This window comes from Aythya fuligula, chromosome 18, assembly GCF_009819795.1.
Source record: "Aythya fuligula isolate bAytFul2 chromosome 18, bAytFul2.pri, whole genome shotgun sequence".
Taxonomy (NCBI): domain Eukaryota; kingdom Metazoa; phylum Chordata; class Aves; order Anseriformes; family Anatidae; genus Aythya; species Aythya fuligula.
In genome coordinates this window covers 2,389,375-2,406,250 of record NC_045576.1, presented here as the reverse complement: position 1 = coordinate 2,406,250, position 16,876 = coordinate 2,389,375, and the positions used below count along the sequence as shown (strand labels likewise).

Genomic DNA, 16,876 nt, shown 5'->3' with positions numbered 1-16,876 from the left:
CCTGGGGTGCGGTGCAAATCCAGGTGGTGCATCGATGATGGCTTTTACATCCGACGCCGAGACAACTGACACTGGTAAAATCCCGAGTGGGCAACATTTCTGCAGGGGCTGGGGGCGTGAGAAGGCTCCCGTCTGCTCTGAGCAGTGCATAAACTGATGTGCCTGCTGGAAAATTGGCCTTGAGTGAGAGGAGTCCCTGCAGGCTGCGGAGCTGGCAGGGCCAGGGCTGAACCTCGAGCTGCCCTGGCATGAAGGTGTTGAGGCAGACAGGAGGAAAATACCAAAATCCCATGATAATTTCATGCTCCATTAGAAATGATCAGGGAAACCAGTATTTTCCAGCATAAGATAACATCAGAGACAGTGCTTATTTTCTAGTGTTGCAAGGCTCGAAATTTAATAGTTCTCTTTTAACTTCTTTAATTAAAAATGGATAAAACTATGCCAACTATTCTCTGGCTGGTGAATTCACACCCCTGCCGTGTTCTCCCTTGTAGGTCTGGCTTTCAGTGGTATGGGCAGAGATGTAGCCAGCACCCGAGTGTCGTGCCAGGAAGTCAGACCTTTCCCTTGCATGAGGCAGGCTGCAGGTGGGTCGGTCAGGAAGGAGTTTGTGCCCCCTGCGTGCCCTGTGGCTTGCAGGGACAGAAGACAGCAGTGCCTGGCAGGGTTAGGCTGCTGTTTGCAGCAGTTGGTTTCCCTGAAGTGGTTACAGCCTCCTGGAACAGCCTGCGTTGGGTTGCAAAGGCCACCGTGTCTGAAGGCTGAAATTTTTGAGTCGGAAAGCTTTAGCCACTGCATTAGAAAAATCAGCACGTGTTGTTTGATTAAGTTCTAACAGTGACACTTTTCTCTGGTTTTGTATTGGTTTTCCGTATCTAATCCATCTCCGATGTGACAGCACAAATTTTCAGAAGTCGTTTTCTTTCCAGCAGTCTTTCTTTTCATTAACCTTCTTGCACCACTGATCACATATTTATTGTCCCCATGGCCTGTAATTGTGAAGGTTTTGCTAGAATTAATCTTCGTTTATGTTCGGTCACCATTCAGTGAGTTTTACATCCTTTGAAAACTGCTGTAAAGCTATTTCTGATTGTGAAGTACAGTGGTCTTAATGCTCTTGGTATTTATCCTAACTGACAACTTGGGCCAGAACACAGGGCAGGACGCTATATTGCTTTGGGATAATGTTAGTTTCCCTTCCGGCGTTGTCGGCCTTAATTAAGATGCAACTGGAATTTTCCAAGAGAAAATTGCACTGTTTGCGTGACTCTGCTTGAGTAGGGTCACTCAGGCTTTCTGTAGTTGGGTTTCAATTGGCAATTTCAGAATCGTCTCCCCTCTTTTCTCCTTCGAAAGAGATACGTGCAGGTACCACAACAGAGACTTAAGAGAAGCAGGAATGCCAGTGATTTCATATCATTTGAAAGGGAGAAGTGGAAAAAACAACTACAAACGTTGACTTTCTGGAAATGAAACAATATCAAAATACATCTGTGGAGGCAAAGGAATCAAGAATATTCCTCCTCCTGTCTGACCAGGGAGTCAGTGTGTGGGACTGTTTGCAGATCACCAGTGAGTAAATTAAAGTTGTGTGTGCCTTAACATTCCTTTTTGATTTCTTTGAATTTCTCAAAATGCAGAAATTTTTAATGGCCATGAGACACAAAGCATCTTAAGTAATAACTACCCTAAATAACTTCTGGAAGAGTCCACAGTCTTTTTCTTATTTTTTTTTTTGGACGTGGGTTAATGCCACGTCCAGTATTTTTTCTGTTTAAATACTTTTCTGTCGAATGTAAGGTATTTAGGTCTTAATCCAAACTGATGTTTTGCCTTATGCCAAATGGGCATCAAGTGCCTGACGGTAGTCCATGAGCCGCTAGGTGTTTAAAAGCTTTTGAGAATCTGGCTCTTGCTTATGGAGGAGCAGATGTCCTTTGGAAAAGGAGATTAAAAAGCAGTAATTTTTGACGTGCCTTTAACATATCTTTCTGCTGTTGGAAGCTTTTTAGTGTCTTCTGACATCAGATGCAATTAGCCTGATGTCTAAGAAGATCAATGAAAAAGTTTCTCAAAAGGGTGGAAGAAGAGGCAAATTGTCCACTCAGAAACCGATGCTTGAGAGTGCTGATGCCTGAGTCATGGGATCAAATCAAGGGCCTGGGGCAGGATTTTCCAGGATTAATACGTCTTTGGCCATGTAGTTACAAGAAAAAATGCTTCTAATTGTCCCAGCGTTGCTCTCGTCCACTGCATTGTGTCTCTGTGCTTGGGTCTTCTCCCTGCAGAGCACTCGTCACCTGGAGGCGCTCCCTGGATGGCAGCGTGTGCAAGTGTGATTGCAAGCAGCAGCGCCCTGTGCACCTCTGTGCACAAAACCTGGGGGGTTTGGGTCCGTGTGAAATGCCAGGGGAGTGCCAGGAAGGTGTGCAGCCTTCCCGTGGTTTGGTCTGTGCTCAGCAGGCAGGGGAACATCCCAGGGGCTCTCCAAGGTCCTTGCGGAGGTCAGGGCTGTGGTTATGGGAAACCTGTATGTGCTTGCATCTGTAAGGAGCTGCAAAGAGATGCTGTTTTTTTGCAGAGATTTCTCTGTATCTAAACACAACAGAGGAAGGTAAGTCAAACCCCACACTTTTAGGCATTGTGCTCCAGGTTGTGCCTGCTTGCCTTTTATTAGTGGTTAATGCTCGTTAGCCTCAGGAAGAGTTGTCAGTAGGAGGGCAGCTTTCCAGGCTGAGCTGCTTGCTTTACATTTTGCCTCCTAAGTTTGCTCAAAGCTCCCTGAAGTGCCCTGCCCGAGGTTGCTCCTGCACCAGCATCGCTCCCAGGGTGTTCTGGTGCAGGCTTACCGGAGTCCTTGTTGTAGTTCTCATCCCAGAGGAGTGTGAGTGGGCTGTGGGATCCCACTGCTCTCTTCTGCTGAGCAACTGTCCTGCGGGGTGCGTGGCTCTGCTGTGGCCACCGCAGCATAAGAAGGGCTGGTGTAGAAGGAGGGTGGTGGTACCTGAGAGCTCACTGTCATGGAAGTGTTCCCTGGGGTACATGTCTTGAGGTCTGCATGGAAAAGTGAAGTCCCAGGGAATTAAAACATGGGTGTGAGCCGTGTCGTGAAGGTCCCTGTCCCTGGGGACGCTCCTGCTGCAGGAGCACCCCGTCCAGCCTGAGCGGGCGTGCTGGTGCCCAGCTACGTGTGCGGGTCCCACTCTGCCCTCGCCCAGCGTGGTGCTGCTCCCTGGTGGGTGCCCGCTGTCTGCACGAGCTGGAGCTGCCCTTCTGCCCTGCCAGCCAGGAGCTGCCCCACCAGCGTCGTGGGCAGGAATCAGGGGGCTGGGAGGTGCCGCAGAGCAGCCGTGCCCTCCGGGTGTGCTGCTAGCTGTGTAGCTGGCAGGGAGTTTGTGGTTTTTAAAGCTGGGGGGAGCAGTCGGTGGGGCTGTAGGAAAGTGGTGGTGAGCAGCACAGCGTCCCTGTGCATATGAGAGGTGCTGCTTCCTTCTCGCTCACGGTGCCAGCGCTGCCTGTCCTGTGGGCCTCGGGTCTCCTTGGGTCTTCTGGGGACAGCCCCGTTTGGGAAGGTGCCGGGGGCACTCGGAAGAGCTCGTCCTCATGCCGTGTCTCCTGTTTGTTTTTTCAGGGAGGAGAGCTTTTGTTCTGTAAGTTAAAAGTTCTGTAAGTTAAAAGTTCTGTAAGTTAAGTTAAAACATCATACTTGTTGTTTGATTTACTAGCTCGGAGCTTCCTAAAATTCCCTGCCTGCCAGTGTGAGCAGTTAAACCGTAAGTGAGAGAATACCTGCCTTCTCTGCGGGGGCTGACCTGTGGAGCTGAGCAGAGGTGCTCGGAGCGCTTCAAAGACTTCTACTGTACAACTGTATCCTTAAGGGGATGCTCAAGTGATCCTGCAACCGATTGTCGTATGACCCAGGTTTTGTTTAAAATTCAGTCGTGCTGATCAGTCTTCTAAAGCCGTAAGCCTTGCTGTGTGGCCTTGGTCTAAAGTAAGCACTGGTTGACTAATCTAAGTTACTCGGGAAGTTTTATAGGAATTATCGGTGAAACAATGCCTTCTGAAAGATAAGCCCTCACTTGTTAAGCAATGACATAGCCCCCTGATTTTAAACCCCATCATCTTTTATACTTGGGCACATTGCTAAGCCTCATAATTAGTTAAATCTGCTCCTATAATCAAAAGCTATCCGCACACTCCACTGCTCTGTGACGGTTTCAAAGATTTACGTGATTAACTTGGCGGAGGCGGTGGGTGGCTAATTGGATAAGCTTTAATCTTCACACCACCAAAGCGAAACATGGGAAGATCAGAGGAAGTAGGAAGTTCTGCTGTGTTGTGTGGGAAGGTAGTTACCAAACATGTCAAAAAGATTATTGTAACGAGCAGACCTGTTGTCATGACCCAACCTACAAGAATAGGGCAGATTATTGGGGGGGGGGGGGGGGGGGGGAGAGAGTGCAAATTATTTCAAATTTGCTTGCCTTGGCTTTTTTGACAGGCAGAAATAGTTGTGTTCTTAGTGAGCAAAGAGCTTTATGTTCCTTTTGCTTTATTTAAGCAATTTTGTCAGGTGTTGTTAACCCTAGATTGTGTGTGCTTGCTAATTGCACTGCTGGACTGTGGCTGTAATGATCTTTGTCTTCAGAAGTGCAATGTGTTGTTACACTTGGCTCTGTGAACCTGAGACTAGAAGAGTAAGAGTGGGCTTAACCCTCCAAAGCGATGGAGAAATCTAGGTAATGTGTAAAATGGTATTTCAGAGTTATCTTTAATTAAACCTGATCCTAGCTTGATAAATACCCGTGAGTTTTCATGGAGGCTCAGAGAACTGACGTGCAGAAATCCCCCGGCTCTTTGTTCCAGGTGCTGCCCATGAAAGCCGGGTGGTTGCTGGGACAGGAGGCAGTTTGGGGTCTGCTCCAGAGCGATGGCCCAGCACCATCAGGGTGGTTAAGAGAGATTTTGTGGTTAACAATAAGCACTTCGTAGTGTTGCAGGAACAAATGTCACTTATTTGGTTCTGACAAATCCATTGCTTTAAGATGAAATTAAGTGAATGCATTTAAAATTTAAAGTGAGAAGGAATTAGAGGTTCTCAAATTTAAATGGCTGTGAACACAACATGAAGTGTGTCTAATTTATGGATGGCCCAAAACTCACATGACAGAGATGATTTTTTTTCCAGCAGTGTTGATTCATCACATGGCCAGGAGATGTCTCTAGTTCACCGTAATTCCTCAGGGATCTCCTAGGCACAAATCGTGGCTTTTGCTTAAATACCTTTGCTGTAAAACTTCGGTCACCCTTCTGCAGAGTTCTGCAGTAGAACCTTGTATTAACAATATGCATTTAATTCTTCCCATCTGTACCGATACTTTTGTGACATGAACTTGCTTTGATACAGGGTTTTGATCACAAAATGATATCAAGCATATATTATTACCATATAGCGGTTCAGTCCATGCTGTGGAGAAGGGACCTGGACTTAATTAAAAATAAAATAAATAGGTCTCAGTGTAATAAAACACATCTTTGAGATTTTGGGAGAATTGCTTGAGAGGTACTAAAAATGCTGCCTGCTCTTGCTTTGTTTGTGAGAATGATTTGGGAAAGAAGAGGGTAAGGATAGAACTGAGAATAAAATGCAGAAATTAAAAAAGCAAAGCAGAGATTAATCCTGTTTCCATGCTACTGTTGAGGATCCAGTCTCGTCAATGACTCTTACCCCAAATCAGATTTGCGGTTTTGGGTCCAAATGTCTCTCAGGCAATCATAAAACATTTATCTTGTAACAGAAACAAATGAGAAGCTGAAAGGAGGAAACCAGAGATATGGTATAGAGAAAAATACTTAAATGGCATTTCACTCCGCTACAGAATGTAGGTGCTGTGGGCATGAAGAACTTGTTTTCTGTTGTAACCGGGGAAGTGTCACCCTCAAGTCATGAGTGCTTTAAAAGAAAACCTGTGCATCGATTACTTTTTCACGTTAAGTGTGTGTGTGCCTGTCTTCATGTTCATGGCAAACCAGCAGTGCAGGGAAAAGCTCTCTGCTTTGTGTCTGCATTAGCATACCGATCCTTGTACTGTTGGAAACTTTCAGGCTGTACCTCGCTGTTTTTAGAAGTTTGTGGCTCGATTGCAGAGCAAATACATGAAGAATATGTTGATTTCCAGTAACTCTTTTTTTTTCTTTGTAACAGTTATGAATGCTACATGTTCTACGTGCAAGCAGTGTACTTAATGTGAATAGATTATAGAATGTATGGTATGCATCTCACCATGTAGTTTAATTGTTTGGTGCAAAATTAATTCTCTTCTTGCTTTATTGCTTTCAGGCAGTGTTACGGAGCTTGCAGAATGCATTTGTTGTTGGAGATAAGTGGATTCTTTCTGGCTAATTTCTTCTATGATTGCAGAGAACGGTGTGGAGCGTGACAGATACTTGCAGTTCCATCTCTGCCAGCCAGTCTTGCATGCATGAATTGGAGTGTGTGGATTTTGTTTAAAACTTGAGAATTATTTAATGAAATTATTTTCAGATCTAGCCTAATGACTGGAGGGATCAAACGAGGCGTGACCAACCCGTGGCTCTTGGAAGAACCTGAGGAAACCAGAGGGCTTGGCTTTCATGATATCAGGCAGCAGCAGCGGAGGATCATAGAAGGTAAAAGAGTCCTTTTGTACGTTATGAGCATCACTAAGACTCTGTGAGAGCCCTTGTTAGAAAATCCATGCAATAACCAGCACTGAAGTTTTATTATCTGGAGCTGTCAAACATGGTACTTCCAGGTGGCTGTCTCCTGTGTTAGCAGGAGCCGTATTGTGCTTGCAGTGTTCTTAACTGGAAACATCTTCTCAAAGCAGCTTTTCAAAACTGTCTCCATTTGGATTGAAGTGAGTAATCTGTGCTGTGACAGGGGAGCACATAAACCACTGAAACAGTTAATTGTGTTTCTGAGCACATGAACTTGTAAGGTTTCTTTACAGTCAGATGTAAGTAATTCAATGATTGTCTTTTGTCTGCATTTTGGTGAAGTTGAGCGAGTAATTCCTGAGTATAGCTTGATTTAACCCTAGGCAGGTGAGATTTTCACAAGACTAATGTGATTTTGCCCGTAGTTATGGTTTAAGTTTGCAGTGGAGATCTCATTAATTGCACTGGCTGTAGTGGTATTGCTGCTGTGCTTCAAGCGAGGTATGTGTTCGATATATCGTAGAATTGGAATTAGGTAAGAATTAACTGACCTAAAAAGATTTTGGCCCTCAGCATTCATAAGGAATAGATTCCTTAACTTTAGCAGTGTTGGAAAGCTTCTGCCTGAGGATCCCAGGTGGGTAATGAGGTAATTCCTGTGTAATTAAAGTATTGGAAATGATCAAGTGAAATCAGTCTCCAGATAAGGCCCGCTCGAGTCTGCGTGTGAGCAAAGGTTAGAGCTACGGTTCAGGAGAATGGCACAAACTCTATTTGGATGCCCCAGGAGAAACCTCAAGCTCCAGTTTTGATTACATCCCAGATATCCCTTTGGGGAGGCTAAAAAAAGGCATTGGTGACAAGGCTTTCAGCTTGTTAAGGGAAACAAATGGGTTCTGATCATCCTGTATGGCTTTAGGCTCTCTGGCTGCAGCCAGCTGCCCTCTCACGCAGTCTCGCTCTGTGCAGCATCGCTGCTTTTCAGTCTGTCAGACCGCTAACAGTCCTGCCTGCAGCACCTCTCCTTGTTTTGCTTCGTGACTTTGCTGGGCACGGAGAGCTGCATGTCATGGTTAAGGTGCTGGTAAAAGGCTGTGCAGCACCACCCAACTGCAAGAGCAGAGATAACGTGGGGCTTCCTAGAGGAGTGCCTGCAGAGCTGATGGGAACACCTCAAACTTCAGCTGCCCCCGTTGTCCCCTCTGTCTCAGGCTCTTTTCCATGCGCTCTGTATCCTCTTGCAGCTTTAAAAATCTATTTGAATTCTTTGCTGCTTGCATCACCTGTTTGTCTTTTATTCATGTTAAAAGTTTCTTGGAAAATTTAAAAAGGCTAATCAGGGATCTGTATGTGTGTGCCAGAAAATCTCCTACATTTATGATTGAGTAACAGCTGGATGTCGAATTCTTGGATTTTTTGGGACCCTCAGCTAAATGTCCCAGCCAGAGCAGACAAATTAATTACCCATCATTCACATTATTTTAGAGTGTTGTTGCCATAAGGGTTCATTTTCATGTTGTGTTGATGTCTTTTTCTTAATACCTTTTAACTCTTAAAACACAGAGTAGATCTTTCTTCACTTCTGCATCTTTTGTGATACATTGCCTGGCTTACTGATTTTTTTTTCCACATAATTTCATGTAATTTCTGATGCAGAGCAAGATGCTGGACTTGACGCTCTTTCTTCAATCATATCCCGGCAAAAGCAAATGGGACAGGAAATTGGGAATGAGCTGGATGAACAGAATGGTAAGAACAAGAGCCACAGAGACTTATTTTTATGTAAGACCATTTCATTTCTTTTAGTCTTCACACAGTTGCATGCTTTTTCACCCACAAAGTAACAAGACAATACTGTAAAGGTTTCTGTAACAACGAATCCTGCAGATTCTATGCATTCATGAACTATTTATTTTGCCTTACTTGTGCATAAAGTTTGTAACACTTGATATATTTTTATGAAAACCGTCTGGGAAAAAAAAGATTGGAGATCGTTTTTACATAGTACAAAATTCATTTTATACTTGGATCTTCTGCATTTTTCAGTGATTCTATTCTAATGACTTTTTTTTTTTTTTTAAATGGCAATCTTTTGTTTGAGTTTCATTTGAACATCCTTGCTCTGTGTCTTTAGTTATTAGCTGAATGGAAAAATCTTGTGCCAGCAATTAAAGGAGAAGCATTACATTGTTTGCTACAAATAATTTGGCTTTTGAAGACTTCATGAACTGAAAGTAGGATCAAGTTAAGGGCAATATTGAAATAGAATAGTACCTATCTTCTTTAAACAGAGCCAGTACCCAAATGGTGGAATTGCTCTCCTGTTAAATGTGCTTTGTTATTCACTTAATTGTTTGCCTGACATCAACTGTCCCTAGGAGAGCAGCTCCTCTAGTCTTTCTGACTTTTTCATTTCTTACAATATGGTAATAGTTCAATTAGAGCCTTGGAGCCCTGCCAGTCTTCTCCCTTGCACAAAGACTTGAGCCATATGGTTTATCTTTGGGTTGTGTTGTGCTTAACCACTGAGAAGGTAAATGTCCTTTTACTTGCTAATAAATGATACGCTTAAGTCAGCTTCTCCCTGGACCTGTGTTTTTCCCTTGTATTTCTCGGCATGCCTGCTCGTAGCGAGGGGGTTCCCGAATTAACAATCACGTAACAGAAAGTGCTGCCTGGGAGCTCCGTTCCAACTGAGTGAAGTGAGGCTGCGGCTTTCTCGTGTTTGCCTTGTATACATGTTCTGGCTAAATCCAGGAGGGATGAGAAATGTCTAGAATATGTCATTGTTAATCTTAAGATTGTTAAGAAATGGTTTGCACAGCTGGGAGAAACTATGCTTAGTGCTCTTGTCATATTTTGATCCTCTGCCTCATCTGAGTAAAGACATTTTCAATTAGAAATCTCAGTTTCATAAGTTTCTTCTATTAACTGTTGTTTAAAAAGTCACATTAATTGTTTTTTTTTTTCTCTAAATAGAAAACAGGTGGGAAGCATGAGTGTGTTTACTAATTCTTTGTGAAACCTTGGTTTCTCATCAGGAAAATATATAATCTGTGTCCCATTTCCCTCTCTTGGGGGTTGGGGGAGGTTCCCCAGATCCTTATGTTCTGGGACTCGGAAGGTTATGTGCATTGTACCATTGCATTTCTGCGTGACCGTACCAGGCTTTTTCTAGCAATGAAGCCTTGAAACGTCTCTGAAATTGGGAATGTATTTAACCCTCCTTTTCACAAATAGTGCAAATAATGCCAGTTTTGTTTGACTTGCTTGTCTTGCAGTTATTTACAAAGCCTAGAGTAAAATTCTTTGTTTTCGTATGAGCTCTTTTGGGACCTACAAGCAACTCTTTCTCAAAAGAAAAGCTTTCCCAAGTGCTGGGGGTAAAAAGTGGTGAGGATTGCCTGCTGCTGACTGCAGGCTAGGTTCTGAGGGCAGGGAAAATGGGGAGTTGCCTGTGCTGCTCACTGCCCCACAATCATAAGAATAAAGCCTGCCTACCAGTCACGTAGAGTGCCTTGTTTACAGGTCTTTGGCACCCTGAAAACGTAGGGAAGCAGACTGACTTCTGCAGAGGGAGGGTCAGAGCACTGAGTGCTTGGCTTCTCTACTACCAAGCAAGTTGAACTTTCATGTTTTCTCTGACTTGGTGCAATTCTTTGTTTTTGTGGATATGGGGGATATGGTAGGGTGTTTCATGCCTCTGGCACGCTGGAAAAGCTGAAATCCCTAGCAATATTTTCCAACGTCTACTTTCCCTTTACGCATCTTATTTTATGCCCTGTGCTTAATTGTCCGCAGACTTTTCTCAGGCACTTTGCCAATATTGTGTCACTATTACACTGTCAGGTTGATGAGCATAACTGCCCTGTAATTTCCCCTTGCTCGGAATCTCTTTCCTTCCTCGTGCTGAGTGATAATGGCATCGTCTGTATTGTGGCAAGGCAGGGGAAGTTCATCTTCATTAAGTGCTGCATCAATATTTCTTTTTATTTGAGTCAAATTTTCCATCAAACTGTGTGCTTCTGTGGGAAGCTCGACTTCCACATGGCTAACCTGCTTTGGACATTCCCACCTTCTGCAGCTAATTAGGTGCCTTTAGCTCATTCTGGCTTTGGAGCTAGAGCTTGTGATAAAATACAACTTAATTCAGAAGTAGCTGATGATGTCTGATAGTTAACGCAACACAGTTCAGAGCACTGGATAAGTGTAATTATTTTCCAGACAATGTGCTTTTTTCCTTCCCTAGCAGTTCAAGCTCTCTGTTCGCTGAGCTATTTGCACTTCCCAGTTCTTCAGGCTAGCCGGAGGCATTTTCCCGTGAGTGCCTGTTGGTGTAGCTGTGCATTTGCAGATTCTCCAGCCGCAGAAAGTAGTGGAGGCATCCAGATTAATTATGCAAAGTTTACTTCTTGAGTAGAGCTGGTACGTGTAAATTCTTTTGTGTTTGTTAAATGACTGAAAAATGATTAAACCTCGCTCTTAGAAGGGTTGTTACTTGGCAGTATCTATTTTTACTTCACTGGTGGGCTGACAGGCATGACAAGGAGTAATGCTCGAGGTTTGTAAGGGGGCATCTCAAGGCATCCTGGAAATGAGCCTTGTGGGGCAGCTGCTGCCATCCGGGGAAGTTTGGGTTCTGCAGAAGATTTGATCCCTATCCTCGGGCAGGCTGGGGGACACATGGGGGACACAGCTTCCCCTGAGCCCACCTTTCAGCCGGTGGCTGAGCTGCCATCCCAGCTGCCAGGCACCGAGAGGGATTCCTCTGATGTGATGCCTCCAGCCTGCCTTATGCGCCCAGCTCAGGATGGAGCAGCCGTGCCCTGGAAAAGCCTGGTTTTTCCCCACTGATCATAAGTGAGCCTGGGCTTGGACGGAGGTGGTTGCTTTGCAGACATCTGCCCTGAGCAAATGAATCCTACCCTTTGATTTCACTGCGATGCTTCCAAGTTTTAATTGGAGTCTCATGTCATTCTTTACTCAGATTTTCATTATAGCTCTGTCCTTGAGATTTTATGGCTCTGCACTAAGCTGAGGGTCCTTTTCAAACCTCCTGAGCGTAGTATTTTGCACTGATGAGCAAAGTAGAAGCAGGGTACCAGGAGACATTGTTTTTTTTCCAGCCTCGGGAGTCTGCTAGCAGTGGGAGAGATGGGGGATTAGCAAAAGAATTTTCCCATCGTTAATTCCGATTTTGGCCCCAGAAAACTTTCTGTATTCCTTTCATCTGTTACATGAAAAAAAAAAAAGGGCAAGAAAATAGTGCAAATGTCCTCTGGCCCTGTTGATGAGGCAATCTAATCTAGTGCAATAATTTTGGAAGAATGCTTTCAGAAATTCTAAATGCTGTTTGTTTTACCCTTATAGAGATGTTGTTTTCTCATTGTGGCATGCTTGCATGAGAATATACAACCCTTAATGATGAACGGTAAATACTGGTAGCTTGCAAAATTTGTAGTGTTTGGCATTTTTACCATATTACTCCCCATTTGGTATTCAAATGGGATTCTTTTGCTTCCTGCCCCTTTAAAACTTGTCAGAGCATAAATGTGTTCATAAATGGATAAGCTGCAAAAAAAAGACGACTGTTATGTCCTTTTGCTGGTCAAGGGAATGCTGTACACAGAGTGAATATTCAGGACGTTCTTAACCAAAATGGATCTGAAGTAAGTGAGCTGTCATAGTGGTGTTTAGATTACTCAGTTATGTAAGATTTTTAATTTCTCACCAGTCAAATTTCTAAAACCAACCAAAAAGCATTAGCTGTCTTTTTTTGTTTTTGTTTTTTTAATAGCTTTGCAGACAGGTTGCTGTGTCTTAGCGGGCAGCGTGCAAGCCTGAGGTGTACTCGGCTCAGCTGTCCCTGTGAAGCTGACACGGTGCTGTCCAAGCACAATCTGTTGACGCCACTCAAGCCCTGTTCTGGCGGTTGCTCCATGTACACGTACAGAAGTATTGTGAAATCAAAGAAAAGGAGTGAAAGTGTTCTTGGTGATGCAGTGGCTTGTTGAAAACAACTTCTACATCAGGGATCTGACATCAGGGATCCGATTTGTACCTCCTAGGGCAGTCTTCAATCACAAGTCCATTGCTTGTGGTGCAGAGAGCCCGCTTGGTATTTGTGAAATGCTCCTCCTAGAAATTCTTTTACATGGTGATTGCATAATCAAAATGAAAAAGGAACCCTGAAGTAGTTTCGCGTTTCTGTTTATTAAGAACATTTTGATATAATACAAACTAATTAGTATTGTATATGGAGTATGTGCGAGTTATGAGACTAAAACCGATAGAACAGTGGATATATTACCTCATTGTTAGGATTACTTTGTAAATAAGAAATGATTAAAGATTAAATTTAAAATTTTTGAAAATGTTCATCTTGTCTAAACAGTTTTCATCAGATAGAGTACAATCCTACACCCTTTGACCTCCCATGCGAGGTGGCTCGAGTCTTCTGGTGTGGTTTTGAAGGTGTTCAGCATTCCTTGAGAAATGCTGAGCGCCAGCAGGTTCAGGTTCTTTAAAAGCCTCTGAAGAGAAGCATGTGTTTTTAATATTCAGATTTTAAATAACCATCCCTAGCTTGACTGACCTCATACAATCCAGATAGATTTTTATTTTGCTTCCTGTGCTTATTGTATAGAATAGAAATGACTTCAGTTTTATTGGGAAATGTTCTGTCTTTATTGCATGCTGTTTAGTTGGAGTTAACCCTTCTTAGGGGAAAAATTAACACGCATGTTAAACGTTGCCTTTTGTCATCAGTGATCTAAATAGGGGAATACTCAGTCTCAATATGAACACTCGGAAGTTAGGGAATGCGAAAATTGAGGTTAGATGACACTCTCCTCGTGTGTATTTCTAGGCTTAAAACAATCACATTTTTTTCTGCAGGTCCTGTCTCACTTTGTGCATACGACTCGATCTCTTCTGGGTTGAATTGAATTTATGTAGTGATGAAAACTATTTGTCAAGTCTCTGCTCCACTTCTTCCAGGTGTGGGGAAATGTTTAGTGATTAAGGTAACAGTTGTAAAAGGTTTTTATGGCAACAGCAGCAGAACACTGCCTTAGCACATAAAACCATCTCTGCTTCTGCTGGGAGCTCTGAGTGATGCTGGTTAACCCCTCCTAACCAAGCTTTCTTGAAAGTGATTTCCTCCTGGGTATCTGACCTAACGGTGTAGGGTCTGCAGAGGTTTTGACACTGGTGCTTCCCAGAAATCAGTGAGGATTGTGCCCTGGGTTTGATGAAGTACAGGGCAATACGAAGTACTGATCGGAAGGACAGGGGAGGTTTGCTTTGTATGTGCAGTTTTGTGAGAGGTTCAAAACCTTATTTACTGGACACCCAAAATACACCTTAACTATTAATTTTCTTGTTTCTTTCTGAGTTGGGACTGGTGGTGTTTCATATCCCAAGGAAGCTGTCAAAATCAAAATACACTCATTTTTCCTGTCAAGAGGGTCGTTGGAGGGCCTACAAGGAAGATTTTAACTCTCCAGAGCAGAGTTTGAGTGGTGTGCAGCCCATAAGAGATGCAGCCTCGTGCTGGATGAGGAGGACAAAACAAAATACTCAGTATCTGCCAAAGAATTAAGCCCTGTCTGTGCTGCCTGCTGAAGGCAATGTGCAATTTTTTCAAGATGAAAAAAGGATCTATGCAAAACAGCATTATTTTATTTCCTAACCTTTTATGTACGTGACTTCGCTGCTTCAGTGTTTCCTGTGTTTGTGTAGATGTAAAATTCCCTGCCATTCTTAAACAGAAAACTGGCAAAACCTTAAAAGTGCAGTGTGGATCTGTCTCCAAACGTGGGTCAGCAGCCAGATGAGAACACCTACGCAGGGCCCTCTGCAGCGGAGGCTGACGGGGTAATTTTACCGGTGTTGGATGATGCGGAGCAGCATGGGAGGTGTGAGCTGTCTTGCCAGTGGGCTTCCCAGACAGTTGCTGACAGCAGCGTTAAGAATGAGGCGTAAGCGGCTTTGTGTTCCCTTTAAGGCTCTGGTAAGGTGGGTTTCCAGCAGCCAAACACTGCTGGGCGCTCTGGTGTGACAAACGGCCATTTGTAAGTATTGATGGGAGGAGAGATCTGCAGTGGCTCTCGCTTTTAAGAATCAGGTGTGTCAAATAGGCTTGAATTCATTCTATGGAAGAGTGTTATGAGTAGGGGAAAAGAAGTAGACGTCAGTTTGACTTATGAGACAGAATCAAAACCATTCTTAAGACATTCTTGTAAGTCGTCCATGGCAGTGAGGGTTCAAATGAGTCATCTTCAATAGATGTGAAGTTGATTGGATAATTATACTCAGAGATTTAGGACTGGTGATTCATAATTGGATTAGAAGGCTGTGTTGAGTTGGGCTGCATAGGTCTTGCTGGTTCTGTTCAGCTCTTTCCTAAAGGACGCAGATGATGAAGTATGTAGTGTGCTTATTCAGCTCCCATGTAATACAAGAATGGGAAAGACTGCAGCTGCACTGGGAGTAGTGCTAGAATTCCTCCAAATGATCTTGACGAATTAGAGTGAAATTCAGTCAGGCTACCTGTAAAGGGTGACGCTTCTGTGAGGATTAATCTGATTCAAAATGAGCAACTAGTCCTTAGGGGAAGAACTTGGGGAGTGTAGTGTATGGGGTCACACCCTGAACGTGGCTGAGTAGTGTAATACTGTGGAAAGGGCCCTGTGCAAACCACTGCTGCCTGGACAATACGTGGTCCCGATCGCCTTGGTGCTGAGAAGGGGCAGCGTGCAGCTTGTCCCGCACTCTTCAAGGTAATGTGGACCAGGTGGGGATGGCGCCAAGGGCAGGCAAAAGCGTGACTTAAACACTGAGGTGTGACCCGCAGGAGAAGATGGGCTGCTGGGGTGGCTCCGCTTCAAGAGGTGAGGGCTGGGACAGGAGCGTGAGGTTCCTGCAGGCCGCTTGGAGTGCCGGGCCCATGGAGCAGGGGAACCCGCCACCAGCAGCGAGGCGGTCGGCGTCTGGAGGTTGTGCAATGCCTTCGAGGACATGTTTGTGCCTCACAGTAGCGTTGCTTGAGCCGAGTTAGAGCAGAAGATGGACCAGACAACTTCTCACTGTCTGCTGTGACCTCCTCCAGCTTTTCCTTTCCCGCCTCTTTTTGCTGCAGCTTGGCTTCCTTCAGACTTGTTCTCCTGCTTTATTGAGCCGGTCTTTAATCTCCCCTTCTGAATGTCTCATCCTCGCTTTTGAAACCACCCTTCAGTATTCCAGCGCTCTTGCTCAACTGGTTCCCCTTCTGGGTCCTGTTCCGCCTCCCTCTAACTTGTGCTAATGGGAAGGCATTGGGGTACTGCGGCTCCTGAGGCCACTGGAGAGTCTGAACGTGGAGAAAACAGCATTGTTCCGAAATGGCTGAGAAGTTTTGGCTAAAACTGTAATATATTCTTTTTTAAAAATTCATCTGGAAGCAGACATCCAAGTTGGGAATCTCGAGCCCGAGTCGTAAAAATTTTTCATCATTTTGAGCAACTGAAAATAGGCCTTCTCATGGGAAGCAACAAATGGCCTTAATAGCGGGTCACGCTACTGAGCCTGTGTGTGTATTTTTGTTATGCTCTGTGTACACATAATAATGGGAGATGATACTTTTTCTTTTGGTGTTTTTTTCTAGCTTTATGCAGTGCTTACAGAAACAGATAAACCAGCAAGGCACAACCTGGATGAGGATGAAAGCGTTACACTTCTGAAATTTGACTGGGCTCCTACATACTAACACACATACACAATGAGCCTGTCTGGCCTCTTGGCACGGAGAGCGTTTTTCCTTGAATAGTTCAAGCCGTAAAATAACTGTTCAACATTTGTCTTCTCAATTATGTGGATTTTTCCACAGTTAGTCAATCCCTACCTCACCCATACCGCTGTGTGGGGGGGAAGCTGTCTTCCTTCATCTGTCTTCATGGTGATCCGAAATGCTGGGGAAATTACTGCTGAGGAAAAATTAGTTTCTAACTCCTTTTTTTAAGCCTTGCAGGATTTCGTGATAAGAATTATGATCTTAAACGTCTTGATCGTTAAGTCTTGTCGTTAGTTTTGTAGCAGGGCTTATGGAAAGCTGTAATAGGGATATAAGCCTCAACTGTTAGCAAAAGAGAGGTTTTCCCCCATCTGCTTCTTCAGGCTTTTGATTTAAGCT

The 16,876-nt window shown here is 44.1% G+C and overlaps 1 protein-coding gene across 1 annotated transcript in view; it reads left to right on the top strand.

The window, feature by feature from the left end:
• The window catches only part of STX8 (syntaxin 8), a 96,608-nt gene that overhangs the window by 6,490 nt on the left and 73,242 nt on the right, over window positions 1-16,876 (top strand). Inside the window, exons 5-6 of the mRNA XM_032199858.1 lie at window positions 6,551-6,675; window positions 8,362-8,454. Coding sequence (XP_032055749.1) covers window positions 6,551-6,675; window positions 8,362-8,454 — 218 coding nt within the window. The remainder of the gene's footprint in view (window positions 1-6,550; window positions 6,676-8,361; window positions 8,455-16,876) is intronic.